The sequence below is a fragment of the Vipera berus genome (genome assembly GCF_964194415.1).
Source record: "Vipera berus genome assembly, chromosome: 1".
NCBI lineage: Eukaryota > Metazoa > Chordata > Lepidosauria > Squamata > Viperidae > Vipera > Vipera berus.
Window position 1 is genome coordinate 306966785 of NC_138202.1, and position 21183 is coordinate 306987967.

Genomic DNA, 21183 nt, shown 5'->3' on the forward strand with positions numbered 1-21183 from the left:
TACCCAGTTGTTCATCTCCACCCCAAACCAACCCAGTGATGCCCTTGACGTGATGTCCCGGTGCCTGGAGGTGGTGCAGGTCTAGATGGGAAGGAAAAGGCTCAGGCTGAACCCCTCCAAGACCAAGTGGCTGTGGATACCGGCATCTCGTATTGTCCATGTTCCACCTCTTTTGATGGGGGGGAGGTATTGCCCCCCTCTGAAAGGGCTCGCAACTTGGGTGTCCTCCTGGATTCACGGCTTAACTTAGAGGATCATCTGGCTGCTGTGACCAGGGGGGCCTTCACACGGGTTTGCCTGGTGCGCCAGTTGCGCCCCTTTGCCCTATGCACGGTCACCCACGCCCTTGTCACTTCTCGCCTGGATTACTGCAACACTCTCTACATGGGGCTGCCCTTGAAGTGCACCCGGAGGCTTCAGCTGGTGCAAAATGCGGCCGTGCAGGTGCTTATAGGAGTTTCTCGATACTCCCATGTTACACCACTCCTGCGCGAGCTGCACTGGCTTCCGGTTGTCCGGGTGCGATTCAAGGTGCTGGTAATCACTTTTAAAGCCCTACATGGCTTAGGCCCGGGGTACTTGCGAGACCACCTGCTGCCATTATCAACCTCCCATCGCCCGGTTCGCTCCCACAGAGTTGGCCTCCTCAGGGTGCAGTCAGCTAAGCAATGCTGGTTGGCGACCCCCAGGGAGAGAACCTTCTCTGTGGGTGCACTGACCCTCTGGAATGAACTGCCCCCGGAGCTGAGGATGGCCCCTGACCTTCGGTCTTTCCGCCGTGACCTGAAGACATGGATGTTCCAACAATCGGGCCTGGACTGACTGTAGTTTTAAATTTGGTTTTACTGGGTCTATTATTATGTATTTACTTCATTGTTTATTTCTTTTTTAAAAATTTTGTATTTTATGTTTTTAACTTTTTATTGTGAGCCGCCCTGAGTCCTTAGGGAGAAGGGCGGCATATAAATTTAATAAATTCAGTTCAAATTCAATTCAATTCCAATACAGGTAGTCTTCAGTTAATAGTAATTGGGACTGGAATTGCATTGCTAGGTGATGCAGTTGTAAAATGCCACATTACATGACTGCAACACTTAACAATAATTCTAACATGCTCGGTTGCCATTAAGGAAATCACTATAGGTCCTTAAAAAGAGAAACCATGTCTACTGGCTTTCCCATTGACTTTGCTTGTTTGAAGCCAGCAAAGGTCCCAAATAATGACTATGGGATGCTGAAACAATCACAGTCATGTGATGCAAGTACCAGCGACAGCCGGAACGCTGAAAACCAGGTTATAAATACTGTCCGTTCAGTACCATTGCAAGTTCAAACAATTGCTGAATGAGTGGTTGTGAAGCAAGGATCACCTGTAAGCCCAACAGTATAACAGTAGCCAACAAGGACTCTTTCAAGAATGTCATGTTCCATTAATGTAAAACGATGTTCTCCAGAACTGTTTGAGAACTTCTAGCCTGAACATTGGCATTTAGTAATATTTTGTAAGTTATTCCATTTATCAGTTTGAGTTTTATTATGCTTTTGTACCTGTTAACAATTAGACATTCTTGCAGCCTTTTGTTCAGCAAGTCTTCTAGAAGTGTTTTTCTATTCCAGCCAGCTGTTGTCTCTCATTCTCCAATGTTAATAAGTAGAACGAGTATTTACCTCACGGTTATGTTCTTTTTTATTTATCTCAATAACTATGTTACTATTATTCTATCCTAGCAAATATCTCCATAATTCAAAAAGGGAAATCCAAACATCTATTCTCTCTCTCCTAGCAATCTATCATCTATATCTATCTATCTACCTATCTATCTATCTATCTATCTATCTATCTATCTATCTATCTATCTATCTATCTATCTATCTATCATCTGAAATATAATATAATCTGTCCAGAATCACTGCAGCAATCCATACTAAGTATAATGTAAGTGTGTTAGCAGTATCTCAGACTGACTGGAGTAATTGAATTTTGAATTAGAATCAAATATATTTCATTAAAAACTCTGATATGTGTATGGGCAGGAGGGAGTTAATGTGATATATTTTATTTATTTATAAGATTTATAACTCAAGTAATATCAGTCTGGGCAGTGTACAATTTAAAAACAAGCAATAAATCAAAGAAAGAAAGAACAAACGCCACATAAGAATAAACAATACAATATATAAATACCAAATATAAAATGGCAACCAAGTACATAACAAAACAAGTCACAAAATATCTCTCATTCAACTGGCCTCAGTGCCTGGAAGAAGAACCAGATCTTAGCAGCTTCTCTACAGGCGAGTAGAGTTGGAACTTTTATATTGGGAGGAGCAGAAAAGGCCTACTTCATAGATCCTATAAGATGACAAGATTTAAAAGAAGTACTTGGCTGCATGCCTTGCCTGTGGGATCATGTGGGGTGCGCAGATGTTCTTAGAAGGGAGTCCTTCAAGTAATCTATTCCTATGCCATACAGGGATTTATAGCTCTTTTAATCACATCAAAAGCCTATTGGAAGTCAGTGCAGCTATTGGAGGAGAGGTTTTGTATGACATTATGAGATACACCCATAATTATCTGCACTTATGCTTTCTGGATTAGTTGAAGCCTCCAAATAGTTTTCAAGGGCATCCCTATGTAGAGCATGTTGCCAGTCAAGAGGTGTAACAGGCTGTGAAAATAACCTTGAGGTGGTAAAGGAAGAAGATCCACAATCAAGGCAGTGGTAGGATGTGAAGAGCAGGAATGCAATTTGAGAAGGTTTATGATTTGACCCTCTTTCTCTTGAACATAATGGCAGGAAGGGGAGGGATACATTCTATAACCTAATAATAAAAGTAGTATTAGCATTCATAGCTTTGGCTTCCTGGTGTGGAGTATCTAACAGGAGGTGACCAAAGCATGAGTGAACATAAGCAGGAATGGATGTAACTTGTGTGTAAGGTGCTGCTTTGCAAAGGCCCCCTTGGCCATAGTTACAACCTACTCTTCAAACATCAGTTTTGAGTTTGGGGAACATCCAGATTGCACACCATATCTTGAATGGGGTAGTGCCACCTCAAGGAGAACCAAAAAGCAATTCCCAGATCTGGGGGACACAAAATCTTTAGCCACTGAATTTGGCAACGTTGAGCCACAACCTGGTCTTTCCCATCCAATTATTGGAAATAACCTTGGTAACTTCACTTGGACAGCTGGGGAGTACCATCCGCATGTCAATAGTACCACACCAAACTGTCAGATGACCCTACTGCGATACGTTTGCAGATGATACCACCGTAGGGGGAGGTACAAAAACTATCCATATGGTGTTTCAACAACAACTTGCACCTGAACATCGGCATACGAAAGAGATGGTGCTAGACTTCCGGAGGAAAAAAGAGGAACCTGTTCCACTTTACATCAGGGGCGGGGGGGTGGCTGTGTGGAGAGAGTTTCCTCCTTTAAATTTCTGGGTACCTCTGTGAAGATCTTACCTGGAAAGTTAATGCAACCCAGGTGGCCAGAAAGGCCCAACAGAGGCTTCACTTCCTCAGGGTCTTGCGGAAGAACAGGGTAGAACAAAGGCTAATGACCCTCTTTTACTGGTCTACTGTAGAGAGCGTCCTCTCGTACTGTATTGTGGTTTGGTATGCTGGTCTGACAGCCGCCGATAGGAAAGTATTACAGAGGGTGGTAAGCACAGCACAAGACATTGTGGGCTGTCCCCTGACACCACTGAATGACATCGTCAGGGCTCGCTGCCTTGGAAGAGTGAGGAAAATTCTCAGGGATGACTCACTCCCTGGTCAGTATCTCTTTACTCTCCTACCTTTGGGTAGGAGATATAGGAGTATAGCCAGCCGTACCAACAGGCTGAAGAACAGCTTTTATCCACGGGCTGTTAGGCTCTTGAACGGGAAATAATTTTATAAACTTTATGTATGATTGACTTGCGAGGCCGGTGTGTTGTGCAATTAGCTCACATGGTGTAATAAGATGGAGGAGGGTTTGTTGTCGCTGTGAGTTGGGGGTGGGGGCACGAAGGGAGGCTCAACCAATCTCAATGTATACATGGTTGTACTTTGACAATAATGGTTCATTCATTCATGACTTCCCCCAGTGGCTTCATGTAGATATTAAAAGGAGTGCAGAGGACATGATTGTCAGTTGCAAGACACTGCATTAGGAAAGCCTGATGTGGCTAGAGGTTTATTTAAAAGAAGAAAAAAAACCTTCAGATCCTCACGTGACATGATTTTGCACAATATTGCTGATCTCAACACTTAGCTCCAACACTTAGCTCTCTTAATATTGACTTCTGAATTAAATTATAGCATTCTTTTACATTTTGATTACAGTTCTACTTTAACTGGGTTTTTTTAAGCAGCTTTTTAGCAGAACAATGCAAAAATCTTATAGAGCATGTCTTGAAGTAGGGAACAGAGCATGCTGACAATAGGAACTGCTGAGACAGCAATCTGCATATTTTAATCTACTGATGTAACAGTGACCTTTCCCTTTGCTTCCCCTTCCAAATGGATAGCAAAATCACTGCCAATACACACGATTATATATTTCCTCCTGGAGGCAAAGTTAAAATTAAGCTAGTGCTTTAAAGTATTGTATAATTAAAGGAGTTTTCAATTTTTTCTCCATTTATTGTCATTATTAGGATCAAATAATGTATGAAGAGCTGCGCCAATCACTGAACAGGTGACACTTGGATGACATAGAAGACTCCTAATGCTTGGCATGCATTCTCCTGATCGTTTTCCAGAAGGCCTTTTGTGATACAGAACATGGTCTCAGTTTTGTATGTCTATAATTTCAGAAAGGTTGAAGTTCTTTTAAAGGATTTATATGTTAAAGTATAAGCTAAGCTCTTCCTTTATCAGCAGGACTCTTTCAAAAGCCATTTCTGTGATAGAGCTCTCTGCCTGATATCAGGTGATCCAAGTCCTGAAAGACTATTTGAATGCCTAGGAATCTGTTGCCAAATAGCACAGTACACTTAGTAAGTGAATTGCTGATTTGCTATAAACTGCAAGTCCCCACCATCTATATTTCAAGTAAAGGACAATACAAAGTAGTCAGGCATTATAGCCTCCCCATGTAAGAACTACATGCTTGTATGTATTGTTAGATGATATAATAAATTAGGGTCAGCACAAGTATCTTTTATCACTTTTAAGAGTTTTTTTTTCCTTTGATTTAACAGTGCAAGCATAAAATACTTTTATTTAAAGTCTCTTGTTGATTGTTCACTTTCTAAAGAGGGTTCTGAATGTAAACCATGGAACACTGTGGGTGCCGGAGACACACTTTCTTTTGAAGCTTTGTCAGGGGTCACATGTAAACAGGTGGAAATAAAGTAAAGCCTTGTGTTTCCATTATCAACATGAGTTTTCTTTTATATATTGTGATGCAACTAAATTTAAATAATTCTAAAATGAGGTCGATTTTCAAATAAAGAACATAAGAAAATTTAAGCCTTTGTTAACAATTTAACTTATAAACAGCTAGAAGTTGCTTTTGCCAAATATGCTTATGGGTCACTTAATTTACTAGAGCTTATGTTAGTTAGAGCTTTAATAAGGTGATACAGCACCTTGGGGTCTTGATGTTCTCTGAGCTTGGCTGTCTGCTTGCACATGTTTTGCTACCTAGCTAAGGAAACTTTATTGCTAAAAAGGAATGGGGCTTACACCATTGTTGAAACTAGGCAACAAAATATTTCCTCATAATAACCAATACAGTTCTGCCAAATCAAGGGTCATTTGCAAATCTTCTACAGCAGGCATGTCAAACTCACGACATCATCCCATTGCCTGTAATGGGGTGGGCGCGGTTTCAGCGTGACGCATCTGGCCCACGAGCCGGCAGTTTGACATGCCTGTTCTACATTATGTGGAACGTAGAACTAAGGAGAAATTTCCTGACAGTTAGAACAATTAATCAGTGGAACAACCTGCCTCCAGAAGCGGTGAATGCTCCAATACTGGATGTTTTTAAGAAGAGACTGGACAGCCATTTGTCTGAAATGGTATAGGGTTTCCTGCCTGATCAGGGGGTTGGACTAGATGACTTCCAAGGTCCCTTCCAACTTTATTGTTGTTGTTATTTTAACTTCACTTCGGATGCTGGTAGCAGTTATGAGACTACTTGCCCTCTCCAACAGTATAGGCATCATGGATTTGATTTTAAAAAATGAACCCAACACTGAGAAGAAAAAACATATTTTTTGCAAACTAAGGGAAAGCAGATTTTTACCGAAGTTGATAGCTACAAGATAGGAAGGCCTGGGGATCTGAATTGCTGGCCAGTGTACCAGTGGCTGTTTCTACTGTTAAGCATAACCAGGGTTTTCAGTTCATTGTTAAAAGATGGAAAGTTGAGGCCATCAGCTGAGAGGATGGATCTTTGGGGATTTTTTAGGTTCCAATTCCCTTGGGCTGTACTATTTTCTGGTGAGGAAATTTCCACTCTTTGGTTTGGGTGGTCTTGTGGGGGGGGGCTGTCTGGAGGCAAGGAGGGTCATTTTGGGTCTGATAGGGTTGGAACCAGGTGATGAACTGGTTTGATCGTGGTCGTATCCAAAAGACTTTGGAAAAGAATGCAGCCTCCATTTTGTTTGCTAAGATTTATTTTTCTCCTACAGAAGTATTTATATTGGCTGGCAAATTAGAAAACATATTTGATGTCACTTTACACCCTTAAGAATCTATCTCTGCCTATATGTTCAGTCAATGCAACAATTATAAAACTCAACCATAATTTAGCATTACTCCTCCCAATTACAGTTGCCTGAACTGCAAGATGGGTAGCAAATAAATTTGAAAAATAAAATATGTTTAAAACTACTGAAATGCTTTATTTTTATGCTAGTTTTTGTGCATTAAATGTATTTAATGAGATTGATAAAAATTCAAAATATAAAGGACAGAGGCAGTTTTAGAGAACATGTTTTATGACATGCAAAAAAGTACATTATATAATGTGATCTGTGGTACCCATAACTAAAAAAAGCTCTTTAGGATCATAGTGGATAAATCTGAAAATGTGAGCAAGATGAAGCAGCTGTGAAAAAGGAAAATCCATGCTAGACATCATTAGGGAATGGATTTGAGGGTAGAAATATCAATATTGTACTGCCATTATACATATTTATGATATGCCCACTTCTGCAAAACTCTGTCCAGTTATGTTCCTTAAGGTACAGTGGAAGTGGGGAAAATGCAGAAGGGAGTACCATAATGATCAGAGATCTTAAATATCTTCCCTGTAATAAAGGCTGAAATGTTTGATGCACGTGGGGGGGGGGGGAATCCTGAACGTAACAAAGGTAAGAACATGGCAAAGGTGAATAAAATAATGACATAGAAAAGTGGACAAGAATCATTCTTATGACACTAGGATCATGGGTTATTTAATGAAGCTGATTGGAAAGAGAAGACAAAAAGCAGTTCTTTTTGCAAAATGTTGGCCTATAACAGGCTTTGGCTTTAGAAAGGAAAGGAAACAACATTCTGACCTTGAAAAAGTTTTCCTAATCAATTTGCTGTATTAAAAAAGTCACCTTGTGAACCTCCACTTAGTGTTCAGAAATCAATATAATCTACAATTTATCTTTCCTTTAAAATGGGATCAAATCAAGTGTTATGCCTGTTGCTAATAGCTAACTGTTTGCATGAGGTTCTCTTTGAACTGCAACCTAAATGGTTGATAGGACGATGTTAAATATGTAACTTGTTCAGCCCTTCTAGCCTATCTACCTTTTTTCAATATTTTCTATTTCAAGATTCAGCGTAATAGTAAAACGTTTTTATTCCACTCCCTTCCTAAACATACTGAAGCACCATATTCAAATAAGATTATCTTCACAGTATTTATTTTTACTGTGCTTTCCGGAAGATTGTGCATAGTTGTATTGATAAAATTTAGCATATTCCTCCTAGATGGTCCTGCTGATGGCAGCCTCAGTAACATGCTTTCTGGTAGTTTTGTTATTTTTTATTACTCTCTGTGACTTACTTTGGATTTCATACTCAAGAGAACATCTATTAAGCATCAAGGAATCTTTTTTTTTAATGGGCAGCTTTCTGCGACTTCACCTCCCCCCGTTTTTTTTACAAATGCTGAAGAGATTCTAATACAGGAAGAAGCATCTTCCCCTGAACAATGGAGTAATGTAAACAAAAGGCAAAAACAGCGCAGACAAAGACATAAGAGAGCGGGGGATTTTGAATAGACTAAGGAAAAGTGGAACAAAACCTCTTCCTTCAATCTTTCTAACTAATCTACGTTCACTTGCTAATAAGATGGATGAAATACTTCTTTTAAACAGATGTAACTCTTGATTTTTAGAACTCATCAGCCCTCTGCTTCACTGAAACCTGGCTTAATGACTCGATTGATGAGAGACGCTCGCTCGCATATCCCAGGGTTTCAGATACAAAGGGCAAACAGAATTGCAGAAACATCCAGTAAAAAGAAGGGAGGGGGTCTCTGCTTTTATATCAACAACCGATGGCGCAGTAATGTGACTACACTGAAGAAATTCTGTGCTGTGGACTTAGAGACATTAATTATCAATTGCAAACCATTGAGAGTTTTCCTCATTCCTACTAATTGCTGTATACATTTTGCCACAAGCTTGTGTAAGCAATGCATTACAAACTCTAGCTGACCAGATTATATGGGCTAAACAAAAACATCCTGATTCACTCTTCATTGTGCTAGGTGATTTCAACAATTCTAACTTAAGCCAACAGCTACCAAAATATTTTCAGCATGTCAACTGTCTCACTAGAGGCAAGAATACAGTAGACCATTGTGATACAACACTAAAAGATGCTTATTGGTGTTTACCACAAGCAGCTCTCATTGTATGATTCACCTTGTACCTGTTTACAGACAAAGGCTTAAAAAACACAAAACCAACTAATAAATTGGTGAAGTCTTGGACTGAGGAGGCAAAGCTAAAAACTACAGGCTTGCTTTGACTGCACTGATTGGAAAGTTTTCAAAGATACCTCTGCAGACTTGGATGAACTCACAGATACTCTAACATCATATGTTAGCTTTTGTGAAGACCTATGTGTACCAACCAGGAACTTGAGAATATACAGTAACAATAAGCCTTGGTTCACAGCTAAACTCAAGCAACTACGTCGTGCCAAAGAGGAAGCCTACAGGAAAAAAGATAAAATGCTGTACAATCAGGCCAGAAATGTATTAACAAGGGAGCTCAAAGCAGCAAAAAAAGCTACTCTGAAAAGCTAAGGAATAAGTTCTCAGCAAATATGTGGAAAATTCTTAAAAATATCACTGGCTACAGCAAACCACTCTGAAGGAAATCGACAACTGGCAGATGACCTGAATGTGTTTTACTGTAGGTTTGAGAAGAAACCACTGTCACCAATCTCCACCATCCCCATCCCAGATACACCAACAATAGCCGTACCTACTACAACTGACCCCATCCTCTTGGGTCCCCCACTTCTGGTGATCACAGAAAATAATGTGCAAGGTCTATTTCACAAACAAAAGCCTGGAAAAGCACCAGGCCCAGACAGGATAACTTCTTCTTGCTTGAAAACTTGTGCTGATCAATTGGCCCCCATCTTCACCTGAATCTTTAATAAATCACTAGAGATGTGCTATATTCCTTCTTGCTTCAAATGCTCTACTATCATCCCAGTGCCAAAGAAACCCTCCATCAAAGAACTGAATGACTACAGACCGGTTGCTCTGACATCTGTAATTATGAAAACCTTTGAAAGGTTAGCGCTGGCCCACCTGAAAACCATCACATATCCGCTATTAGACCCCTTGCAATTTGCCCACCAAATAGATCAGCAGATGATGCTGTTAATATGGCTCTGCACTACATTCTACAACATCTTGAATCTCCAAAGACCTATCTATGCAAGGGTCCTTTTTGTAGATTTCAGCTTGGCATTCAATACCATCATTCCAGATATTCTTCTCAGTAAGCTAAATCAGCTAGCCGTGCCTGACTACACCTGTAAGTGGATCATAAGCTTTCCAACAGACAGGAAGCAGCAAGTGAAGCTAGGCAAAATCACATCTGATACCTGTGCAATTAGCACAGGGCCCTTCCAGGGCTGTGTGCTCTCTCCACTTCTCTCTATATACCAATGACTGCATCTCAAAAGAGATGTAAAAGTACTGAAGTTTGCAGATGATAGAATCGGCATACAGATGGGAGGTTGAACAACTAGCCTTGTGGTGTGGCTGGAACAATCTTGAACTGAACACACTCAGTAGACTTTGCCTAAATGTAGAACCTTACATTTGCGTAAATGTACAACCTTACATTTGTAAGGTTACAAATGTAGATAAATAGATAGCTAGATGATGGATCTTTATTGTCATTTTTTACTGTGGGCACAATGGCACACATTAAAAATGAAATTTAGTTGCTCTTAAAAGTGTACACATACATAACAAACATGTAAACATACTATACAACATATGTATAGACCTACACCCTTACATATAAGTAACATAAATACTAATCACTGTCCAACTTGAATACATGAGAGAGCTTTTAGAGTCCACAAGGTTAATACTGTATGGAACAGTGACTGAATCCAGATGTTCTGCATCGGATACCATGGAGCCTCCTCCCAGAAGGTAACAAGGAAAACAAGTCATGAAGAGGATGTGTAGTGTCCCAGACAATCTTGCGGACCCTGCTCAAACAACACTTATGTGCTGTGTCCTGGATGGAAGGGAGGGAACTGCCAATAATCTTTTCAGCCATCCTCACCACTCTCTGCACTGCCTTCCTGTCTGAAGCAATGATGCTTCCAAACCAGACTGTGATGCTGTATGACAGGATGCTCTCGATCGTCCCTCTGTAGAAAGTGGTAAGGACAGGGGAAGGAAGATGTGCTTTTCTCATGCGACACAGAAAATGCAGGTGCTGTTGTGCCCACTTTACCAGCGTCTCACTGTTGAGAGACCAAGCCAGCCTACTTGTTAACTGCACACCCAGGAATTTGATGCTGGTAACCATCTCCACAGGTGAATCATTAAAGCACAGAGGAGTGTGGCTGTGCCTGCCTTTTCTGAAATCGATAATGATCTCTTTGGTTTTTCCAATTTTTAACACTAGGCTGTTTTCCTTACACCAGTTCCCCAAGCCCTCAACCTCCTTGCAGTAAGCACCCTTATTGTCATCTTGAATAAGGCCCACTACTATTGTATCATCTGCAAACTTCACAGTATGGTTGGTGGCAAACCTAGCAGAACAGTCATGGGTCAACAGGGTGAACAGCAGCGGACGTAGGATGCAGCCCTGAGGAGAACCTGTGCTCAAGAAAATGGTGTTAAGAAATACTTGTTCCAGCTCGCACATACTGGGGACTGTCAGTAAGAAAATCAAGAATCCAATTGCACAAAGAAGTGTTTAAACCTAAAGGGCCCAGTTTATCTATTAGAAGTTGGGGAATGATTGTGTTAAATGCTGAACTGAAGTCGACAAACAACAAACGCACATGAGTATTTCTTTCCTCTAAGTGCTCCAAACTCAGATGGAGAACAGAAGAAATAGCATCCTCTAAATGATTTGGTCGGTAAGCAAACTGAATCAGGTCAAATGCTGGCAGTAGTCTACATACAATGTCCTTTATCAGCTTCTCAAAGCCTGGTAAATCAAGGGCCTCCAGAAGCAATACGTCAAGGCAAGTTAAATACTTTTCCAGAGGAAATATATGTAATGTTAGGACAAATACAAATGACAATAGACTCAAATCAAGATGAAATCTGAAACAATTTTGAGGATTTATATAAGCATATTTCCAATTTAAAATCTACAATTAAAAAATACCCAGGAAATAACAACAAAGGAACAAACAAATCAGGCAGAATATGACCAAATTGATGAAATAACAAAGGAAAAGAATTACAATTTGACACAAACAGGAAAAAATCTACAAGGTTCTGATACAACAAGAAAAATGGAGTTATCAGGAGAACCATTAAAGTTTGGGAGACAGAAAGAATTTATCTTACTTCATCTTTTGTATTCCCAGCATTTGTAAAAATACAGGAACTGTTGGGTAAGGGGATTACATCAACCTGGAAAATTACTTGGCAAAAGAAGATCAGAGACAAGATACAAGACTCATCCTACCAGATGGACTATTATGTAAATAAACATGTTTGAATATGGCTAAAACAGAGAATTTTGAACATAAAGGGGCCTTGTAACAAGGATAATGAGATTTAAGTAATAAAGTTTTATATTAAATGTTAAAATAGATTGATGTATTTTTAATATATAAGTAAGATATAAATTGATTAAAAAGAATGTTATATCTAGATACCATAAGACAGATAAAAGATATAGTAAGTAGTTTTATAATGCATGACATATTGGGATGATGTAACTAAATGGGACGCGGTGGCTCAGTGGGTTAGGACGCTGAGCCTGTTGATCAGAAGGTCGGCAGTTTGGCGGGTCGAATCCCGAGTGCTGCATAGCAGAGTGAGCGCCTGTTACTCGTCCCAGCTTCTGCCAACCTAGCAGTTCGAAAGCTCGTAAAAAATGCAAGTAGAAAAATAGGGACCACTACGGTGGGAAGGTAACAGCATTCCGTGCGCTTTTGGTGTCTAGTCATGCCAGCCACATGACCACGGAGACGTCCTTGGACAAGCGCTGGCTCTTCGGCTTTGAAACGGAGATGAGCACTGGCCCCTAGAGTCGGAAACGACTAGCACACGTGCGGGGGAACCTTTACCTTTTTAACTAAATGGGAATATATGTATGTATGTATGTATGTATGTGTGTGTGTGTATATATATATATACACATACACACATGTATATATATGTGTGTATATGTATATGTATGTATGTGTATATGTGTGTGTATCTTTACACTAAAAATACGAATCCTGGGTGTGTGCACATTAAAAAGAAAAGGATCGAACACCAGGAAAGAAATATAAACAAAACTGTTTAATATACAAAACACTTACTGCCGACGTTACTTACACAAACTGCCGACGTTGTCAGAGTGAAAACAGGAGTTCCGGGAGTCTGCTTATGTAGCCAGTTGCTTCTGCGCCCTGCTCATTGAGCGGGTCACCGGTCTACCCACCCCAATTGGCTGTAACGCTCCTAACTGTCCTGCAGAACCTAGGGCGGTACTTAGCCATCACCACAGCCTCCAACTGCTGCAGAACCGCCTCTGCAATGACACCCGAAATGGGGGATCCCATTGGTGTCCCTTTAATTTGTTCATAAATAACGCCCTGGAAGGTGAAATATGTTTTAAGACACAAAGTCACAAGTTGTACAAGATCTTCAATATGGAGTGAGTCCTGGTGTTGTCCTTGTTCTTGTTGTAGGTGGTTCCTTATAACAGTAACTGCCAGAACTTGTGGGATATCCCCACAACCAATAAAATATCTATTTAAAAAATCCACTATCTTTAAGTTCATCTTACCCTCATACACCCAAGTTCTTGTTCTGAAGGTTCTGGATATCCTCCAAATAAGATCAGATGACATGCTCTTTTTTCACAAATGCAAAATATGTTATCACATTGTTGAATTTACGAGCTTCTGTTGGATGGATGCTGATTTTAATTAAATTTAATACAATTGTTTCAGCTCTTTGGAAACATGTTTATTTTGAAGTCAGAGTACTGTTATTTTAAAGAGTTTGTATTTTTTTAAATAATCATAGTGCAATACTGTCTATCTGCTATATTAGCATTACATATGCTAATTAATAACATACATGTATTTAGAAGTGATTTAAGCTAGGCATTTTAATATACTATAAAATCAAAATTAATGTTAAGTATAAGTTTATTTAATAATTACACTGTTAGTAAAATAAGGAGTATGCAGAGTTGTAGTCAGCAGATACTTGAAACAAAATTGTATAAATTTAAACAACTAAGTTTAAAGAATCAAGTTACTATATTAATTACATTGCGCACTGAACTATGCCAGAAAAAATGAAAGAGGAACATTCTGATTCTATCAATGTTTTAATTTTTCAGAGACCTGTTTTAAAATGTAACAATATATCCATATTCTAGCCTTGCTCAAGATAGAAAACCATCAAGTATTTATCAAGTGACATCTTGTTCCAGCCACCATGAAGACACACCTCTGGAGTTTGTGAAGATACCTTTTGTCTGAAAGCTTACTCTTGTTTCTCATCACCTTTTACAGGTCTTTTCATACGTGAATATGGGCTGACAGTGTCATCCATCACAAAGTCATAAAGCACTTTAATCCAAGAGTTATATTGTGGTAAGTGGTCGTAGTATTCAGGAGCCATTTTCTTTAGCTAAAATTGGAAACATACGGAGATATGTATTAATCCAGTATTCCATCTTTAATTTTAAAAGATGCAAAAAACCTGTTTTCAAAACTTGTTTTCAAATTAAGAAATGGGTCGTAAACATAGCTAGTTTGACACATTTTCTTTACATTTCCCATAAAAATGATTATCTATTCTATAAAACCTGTATCAGCACTGGAGACAAATGTTTCTTAACTGAGTCTGAATTTTTAGCAAACAGATAAAAAATATTAGATTAAAAGAAATGTACCTAATATCATATATATCTCATTATGAATATTACAAAGTTTTCAAGGTGTTATTAAACCATTTCTAGTAATTTTGGAGTACCAAGGTCTAGCACTGAAATACTAATCACCTTCTGTTTCTGGGCTATAGATACCTTAGCTTTCGTATAAAGCTAAAAAACAGAATTCAGATATTGCTATAACTCGTGGTGTACAGATTATTTATCTTCCTAAAAACTGATTTCCAACACTGTTGAATGTTTAGGGAGTTCCACCAATGCACCAATTTTGTTGCATGCCTTCCAACAGAGTTGCTTGTTTAAGATTGGACAGCTATAGAATAAATAAAAATTCCTTTAAAACTTTTCTTACATTTCTTGTTAAAAGAACTGGGGTTATACTGTCAATGCATTAATTTCAAATATTTTTTGCGAATTTTTCCAAAAGAAGTATCTGAGCAGTTTATTCCTCCATAAAATATTCCATGTCCTAATATCTTCTGCAATGAAACTCATTGCCACAGATATTTATTTATTCAGTTTGGATTTATTTATTTGATTTGTATAGCTGCCCAATCCATGACAACTCTGGACAGTCCTAGTATCTGGACATTGTATCCTAGATATCCGTATTTATGCCCTAAAAATTTTGACACTGCTCCATCCATATGTTCTTCTATCCCATATTTTCCAAAATCAGCAAGGCAAACTGTATAAACTTATTTCCTCTTGCTCCTCAATTAAACTGCTAACAAAACTGTTAAGGCCATCAACAGAAATCTGAAACAAGTCTGCTGAACCCACAGAAGCAAGCAATGTATGTGTACAGAAATTGTACAACATAATTATTGGCTAAATTTGATGATACTGACTTGACACAAGACAACTTATTAGCACTGTGGTAGAAGTTATGATAAATCTGAAATATTAGGTAACTTTATATAGCAATTTTTGTGCAAACCTGAACTGCAAGCTGTATATGTTTTCAGCTAAGGCCTGCTTGGAAGCAACTGCCCTGTGGTAATTATAAATCCCTTTCTTACATCAATTATAAATCCCTTTCTTACATCAAGGGTCTACTTTGTCAAAAATACTTGAACTTTATCAAAGGGTGATATATGGGGTCATTATCCCTTGTCCTCTGTTAAAGGATCTTGGCATCTAAATATATGCTACTGCTCTGAAGAGTAAGCATTATTATTTGAAACAAAGGACTATTTAGTTCATTAAAAGTTTACTTTCACCATTACATTCTAAACACTTAGAAGTTGTAATGGTAGTTAGTAGTATGTAAGTAGTTGTAATGAAAGTACACACATCCTACATTAATTTCAAAGTATTATGACTATGCTAGATTGCAAATCATAGCAGATATTGAATAGCAGCCAGAATCTCATTGGCTGTAGAATAGCATATTCATGAAATGGGCTTTTAAGCTGTAAAAACAAAATAAATGCACTAATATTTACTTACCAGTGGAAGACTTGTTCCAGGAATGTTAGGAAAATCATGATGTTCATTGTGATAGCCAACATTGAAGGTAAGCTTATTTAGTGGCCCATAATATGAGTAAGTCTCATACCCCTTTAAAAACATATAATGTTCAGCTATGAAATGTCCTGAAATAGGATGCAAGCCCAGCCCCAGTATTACTCCTGCCAGAAGATAGAACAATGATTTTATTCCTAGGAAATAGTATACAAGAACATCAAAGATAAACTGAACTGATAAATTAATTATTTCTAATCGAGATATTGGCTTGGGGTTAATATAGAGGGGTCGAACAGAATAAAAAAGTGGCTGGAGAATAATCCACATGAGTTTTCGAAAACGGGTACAGAAAAACCATCCTTCAAAGTCGGTAGGTATATCCACATCAATTCCATCTGCACCAAGATAACGATGATGATCCATGTGGTATCTCTTGAATGATATGGAGTATGGTACACCAAGTGGAAGATTGGCAAACATTCCAAACCATCGATTCCAGGAAGATCTACAATTACCGAAGGCACTGTTGTGAGCAATCTCATGAATTGCCAAAGTCATGGAATGGTTGAGACAACTGCCAAATATATACGCCCAAAATGCAACCCATTTCCAGTCCAAATCTTTAACTAGATAAAGAGCAACAAGTTGTGCAAACACCATAAGTACAACCAACCAGATCACATTGTAGTCTGGTTTCATCAAAGTTTTTATCTCTGGATGTTTACCTGTTGAAAGAAGAGAATAAATATCAACTGACAGTTTGAAAAGAATTGAAATTTCAGTAAAAAACTCAGTCAGAAATTAGAAGTTTACATTAAAGAATGGCTGAGTTAGTACAAATGTATAGACTACAGGTAGTCCTCGAGTTACAACTGTTTGAATTTACAGTGGCACTGAATAAATGGTAGTTATACCCAGTTCCCAAAGTTATGGCCATGGTAGTACCCTTGTAGTCATGTGATCAGAGTTTGGATACTTGGTAGTAGCCCACCCACATTTATGACTGCAGGGGTGCTTCAACTCTCGCCACCTGCCTATGTCCCCTCCATCTCAGCCCTTTTGGCCTCCTGCACTCCACTGTGGCCTTTCCTTCTTACTGCTATTGCTGAACCAAGCACACTAAGCCTGGCCCTTTGCAAGTCAACTGCTGGCCACACAAGGCTTTCCTCCCAACATCATATGCAGTACTTTCCTTGCAAGACCTGGGGAAGAAGACCTCACATGGCCAGGAGCTGCCTCACAAAGGGCTACACTGGACATGCCCCATCAGAAGCGGGAGGAAGAACATAGCAAAGGGTCAGCTTAGGAGATGGAATGCAGGGCAGAGAATTTCTGAAGTAAGCTGGACATTCCTGAGATGGTTGTGGCCTCATGCCCTGCTAGCAGGCTAGCTTGGGACTGGCTGCAGTTCACACAGTGTTGGACTGGGGCAGCTACAATCTAGCGATGTAGTGCTGGACTGGGCTGGTGTGGCTGGGCTTCCCAGGATGGCTGTGGCTTTGCTCTGTGGCTCGGGTTTCTTGCAGACCCTTGCCCTGTCAGTGTTGATGGGTGTGGTCTTGGGAGATTCTTTGGTTAGGTTGTTTATGGTTACCTTGTTTGGCCATTCCTTGATTGGGGTATTGTTCACTTCTTGATTGTTGGTCTGTGTTAATCTTGGTGTTAATCTATGCTCATCTGGGTGTGGCTTGCTGGTGAGGTAGTATTTTGATCTTTCTGTTCTCGATTGTCTTTTACACAGTACGTAGATGTTGTTAATGTTTATATGTCTTGTTGATGACCAATTTGTCAGATTGCCAGGCTTTCAGGCATTCTAAAGTTTTTGGACTTGGCTTGGCTTAGGATGGTCAGTTTCCCAGTTGAAACTATGGTTAGGTCTGTCCATATGTTGCGAAATTAAAGAGTTTTCATCATGTTTTCTGATTACTAGTTGGTGTTCCTGTTTTACTATTCTTCTGCCTGTTTGTCCTACATAGTGGCTGTTCCACTGTATGTTGTAAATTCCTGTTTGTTTGTTTTCTGAGGCTGCTGGATCTTATTTTACTAAGGGTGTTTTGGAGGGTTTTGGTTGGTTTGTGTGTTATGCTGATTTCTAAATTGAGTACTGAAAAAAGACTGAATAAGGGGATAAGGGAATTATTGTAATGTTAAGGAAAGCAGAGAAATAATGAGTGTGTATGCTTCTTTCCCTTTTAACTTTTTTTCCTGCATCTTTCCTTTATATATTTCTGCATTTGTCTTTTGCTAATGTAAACACTTAATAAAAATTAATAATTAAACTCCAAAGCATGGGGAAGGCAAATTTAAACTGTTTAAATAAATTAGTTTGTTTTCCAATGCTTCATGAATATTGTACAACATTTTAAAAGACCTGTCTGTCTGGATATAGTTTGTTCATCATCAAATTGGATTTACGTAATTCTTGATGGCAATCTGAACAAATACTTAACCTGCAACTATTTTCAACTCACAGATTATTTAAGAATAAATTCAACATTCTCTTTAACGTTATATATCCATCTTCCATTTCCCTCGGCAAGTTTTTGCATTAAGCACAAACTTTTATTCCCCTTACTTCTTTGCATAAAGTATGTGACTCTACTAGCTGCTCAGCACATCAAAAAAAGCAGGCAGCTTTTACTTGGCCCACTGATTTACCTCCTTACTCATCACTGTTCAGCTTTCACAACTGTTCACAGCTTAATTACTCAACTACCTAGATGCAAGTACCTGTGTTATTTAAAATCACATTTCGAAATCACACATCTACACACATAGGGGCTTTTTAAAAAGCAGTAGGTGGAGAGCCAGCATAAATTAGTGTTTAAGGTGTTGGGCTAGGATGCCCAAGGGCAAAATGAGTGCAATCTAAGCTGGGGAAAAACATGAATGGATGATTAAGGAGCGTTGACTGAAATCAGGGACACCCAAGTTCCAGTCGACACTCAACCATGGAAGTTTCCTAAGTGACCATCACACCCTTTTAGGCTGATCCTCCTTCAGAAGATTGCTGTTGTGTGTGTGTGTGTGTGGGGAGGGGGGGGGAAATGGGACGAGCGAATTGGATTCCTAAAAGAGAAGACGAATAAATCAGCCAATAAATATGCCTGATAAATTCTGAAGGTAGGAAAAAAGCCCGAGTGGAACTTGAGTCCAACATTTTCTTTGGGGAGTTAATGGTTAAAAAAAGCCACAACTGGGATGTCACGTTAAGTCCCTCATGACCGCCTCCCAAGAAGAAAACAGGCATTTAGCCGACTTGGAGCAAGGAGGGAACCAACCCAGAGAGACGGAGAAACTCGACAGGGCGTCGAAAAGCGCCAGGAAAAGGTCTCCTTCTATCTAAACCAGGGGTCTTCAAACTTGGCCCTTTTATGACTTGTGGACTTCAACCCCCAGAATTCCTCAGCCAGCAAAGCTGGCTGAGGAATTCTGGGAGTTGAAGTCCACAAGTCATAAAAGGGCCAAGTTTGAAGACCCCTGTAATTCTAAACTAAGTGACTCACTGCGACCACAAGAGGCTTTTGCTCGCCCTCCTCCCTCCCCGCTTCAGAAATCTCCCCCGCCACGAAAAACTTCGGAGAGGCTTCGGAGAAGGCGACGCCCCTCCTCGCCAGCCGGACCGACCTTCAAGGCGCGAGGCGCGCGCTTCTCCACATAAGGCATTGGCGCAACGCGGCGCTTGCCGCACAAGAGGCCGGGGCGGCCCAAAGGCGGAGAAACGCTCCTTACTCACTCAAAATCTCCTTGCGGCGGTCGGCGTGCGGCTGGTCGGTATAGACCCACTCGAAGTCTTCTCGGGCCACGAAGTTTCCCATTGCCTGAGGAAAAAGCCGCCACCGGGCCGTGGTCTTGCCGGAGGCTCTGTCTACCTATACCCTCAGGAGCTGCAGGCGGCGGCGGCGCGTCAACACCGCTACTCGGCAGCCTCCCTTTTCTCTCACATTGAAGGGAGGAGGACCTGCGCTGACGGCCGCCTCTGCATCGCGGCTCCATTGGCTCCCGCCGGCGGTGACGTCATGGAAAGGGAGCCTCTGGAGAGGAGCCGGACGGCCCCAAATTCAAAGTGGTCCTTTCCCCCCCCCCAACTCCCCCCCCCACGCCCCCTGCTGCTCGTAAACATTTGGAGAGGATTCGCGTTAGGGCGTCAGGCGTTTCATTTGGAAATGGTCGCCTCTCGAGGCTGATAACGTTACGCTACCATTACTGCGACTTTTGCAGACGGCACCCACCCGGTGTCATCACCCCTAGGAAGCGATGCTCGGAGACCCTCTTCCATTGAAATTCGGGGGCGGGGGGCGGCGGAGGCCCGGAATTGAACTTGTTCTGACGTGCGCCTCTCGCTGGGGAAACGCCGCTCTTTCGCTGCCTGGCAGCCGGCTTCTTCAGGGCTATATCGATAATGTCTCTCTCTTTTTTTTTAAAGATATTTCGGATGTTTTCATGTAATGCATAAGATTCGTCTTTGTAAGCTTTGTAAGTAATCGCCTACGTGTCTTACGTGCATACGTTTTGCGACAGAAACCTCTCACGTTAGCAACACGTGATGGCTGCTGCGGGTAAATATATCTGCTCAGTCAAAAAGAAAAAAATATTGCAGCGATGGCTGGTAGCGTGAAAACGTATATGTGTGTGTGTGTGTGTATTTATATATATATGGATCTTTGGTCATTCTACGTGGGAAAAAACCCGAATGACCAAAGATCCACATACAAACACCCGCGAAAACCTCAGATATATATATATATATATATATATATATATATATATATATATATATATATATATATATATATATATATATATATATATATATATATATATATATATATATATATATATATATATATATGTATATGTATATGTATATGTATATGTATATGTATATGTATATGTATATGTATATGTATATGTATATGTATATGTATATATGTATATGTATATGTATATGTATATATATATATATATATATATATATATATATATATATATATATATATATATATATATATATATATATATATATATAATGTGTGTGTGTGTGTATGTGTATATGTATGTGTATGTGTGTATGTGTATACATATATATATATACACATACATACATACATACACTCTCTCTCTTTAATTGTTG

At 39.7% G+C, this 21183-nt stretch overlaps 2 protein-coding genes across 2 annotated transcripts in view; one reads left to right on the top strand and one right to left on the bottom strand.

The window, feature by feature from the left end:
- Positions 1–5454, top strand: part of NVL (nuclear VCP like) — a 66276-nt gene extending 60822 nt beyond the window's left edge. Inside the window, exon 23 of the mRNA XM_081332937.1 lies at positions 4653–5454. Coding sequence (XP_081189063.1) covers positions 4653–4697 — 45 coding nt within the window. The 3' untranslated portion in view covers positions 4698–5454. The remainder of the gene's footprint in view (positions 1–4652) is intronic.
- A 7502-nt stretch (positions 5455–12956) lies between these two features.
- DEGS1 (delta 4-desaturase, sphingolipid 1) lies at positions 12957–20003 on the bottom strand. The gene is made up of 3 exons (XM_081346768.1): positions 19786–20003; positions 16032–16774; positions 12957–14317 (listed from the first exon to the last, which is right to left on the bottom strand). The coding sequence occupies exons 1-3, from the start codon at positions 19865–19867 to the stop codon at positions 14171–14173; spliced, it is 972 nt and encodes a 323-aa protein (XP_081202894.1). The 5' UTR covers positions 19868–20003; the 3' UTR covers positions 12957–14170.
- Between the last annotated feature and the right edge of the window lie 1180 nt (positions 20004–21183).

What these genes read in the sequence shown, in the direction of transcription:
- DEGS1 (XM_081346768.1), bottom strand. Translation starts at nt 19,867, where the DNA reads ATGGGAAACTTCGTGGCCCGAGAAGACTTCGAGTGGGTCTATACCGAC. An exon ending in CCGCCGCAAGGAGATTTTGA is followed by an intron (nt 16,775 to 19,785) that starts GTGAGTAAGGAG and finishes TTCTTTCAACAG; the next exon opens with GTAAACATCCAGAGATAAAA. An exon ending in CTGGAACAAGTCTTCCACTG is followed by an intron (nt 14,318 to 16,031) that starts GTAAGTAAATAT and finishes TTCCAATTTTAG; the next exon opens with CTAAAGAAAATGGCTCCTGA.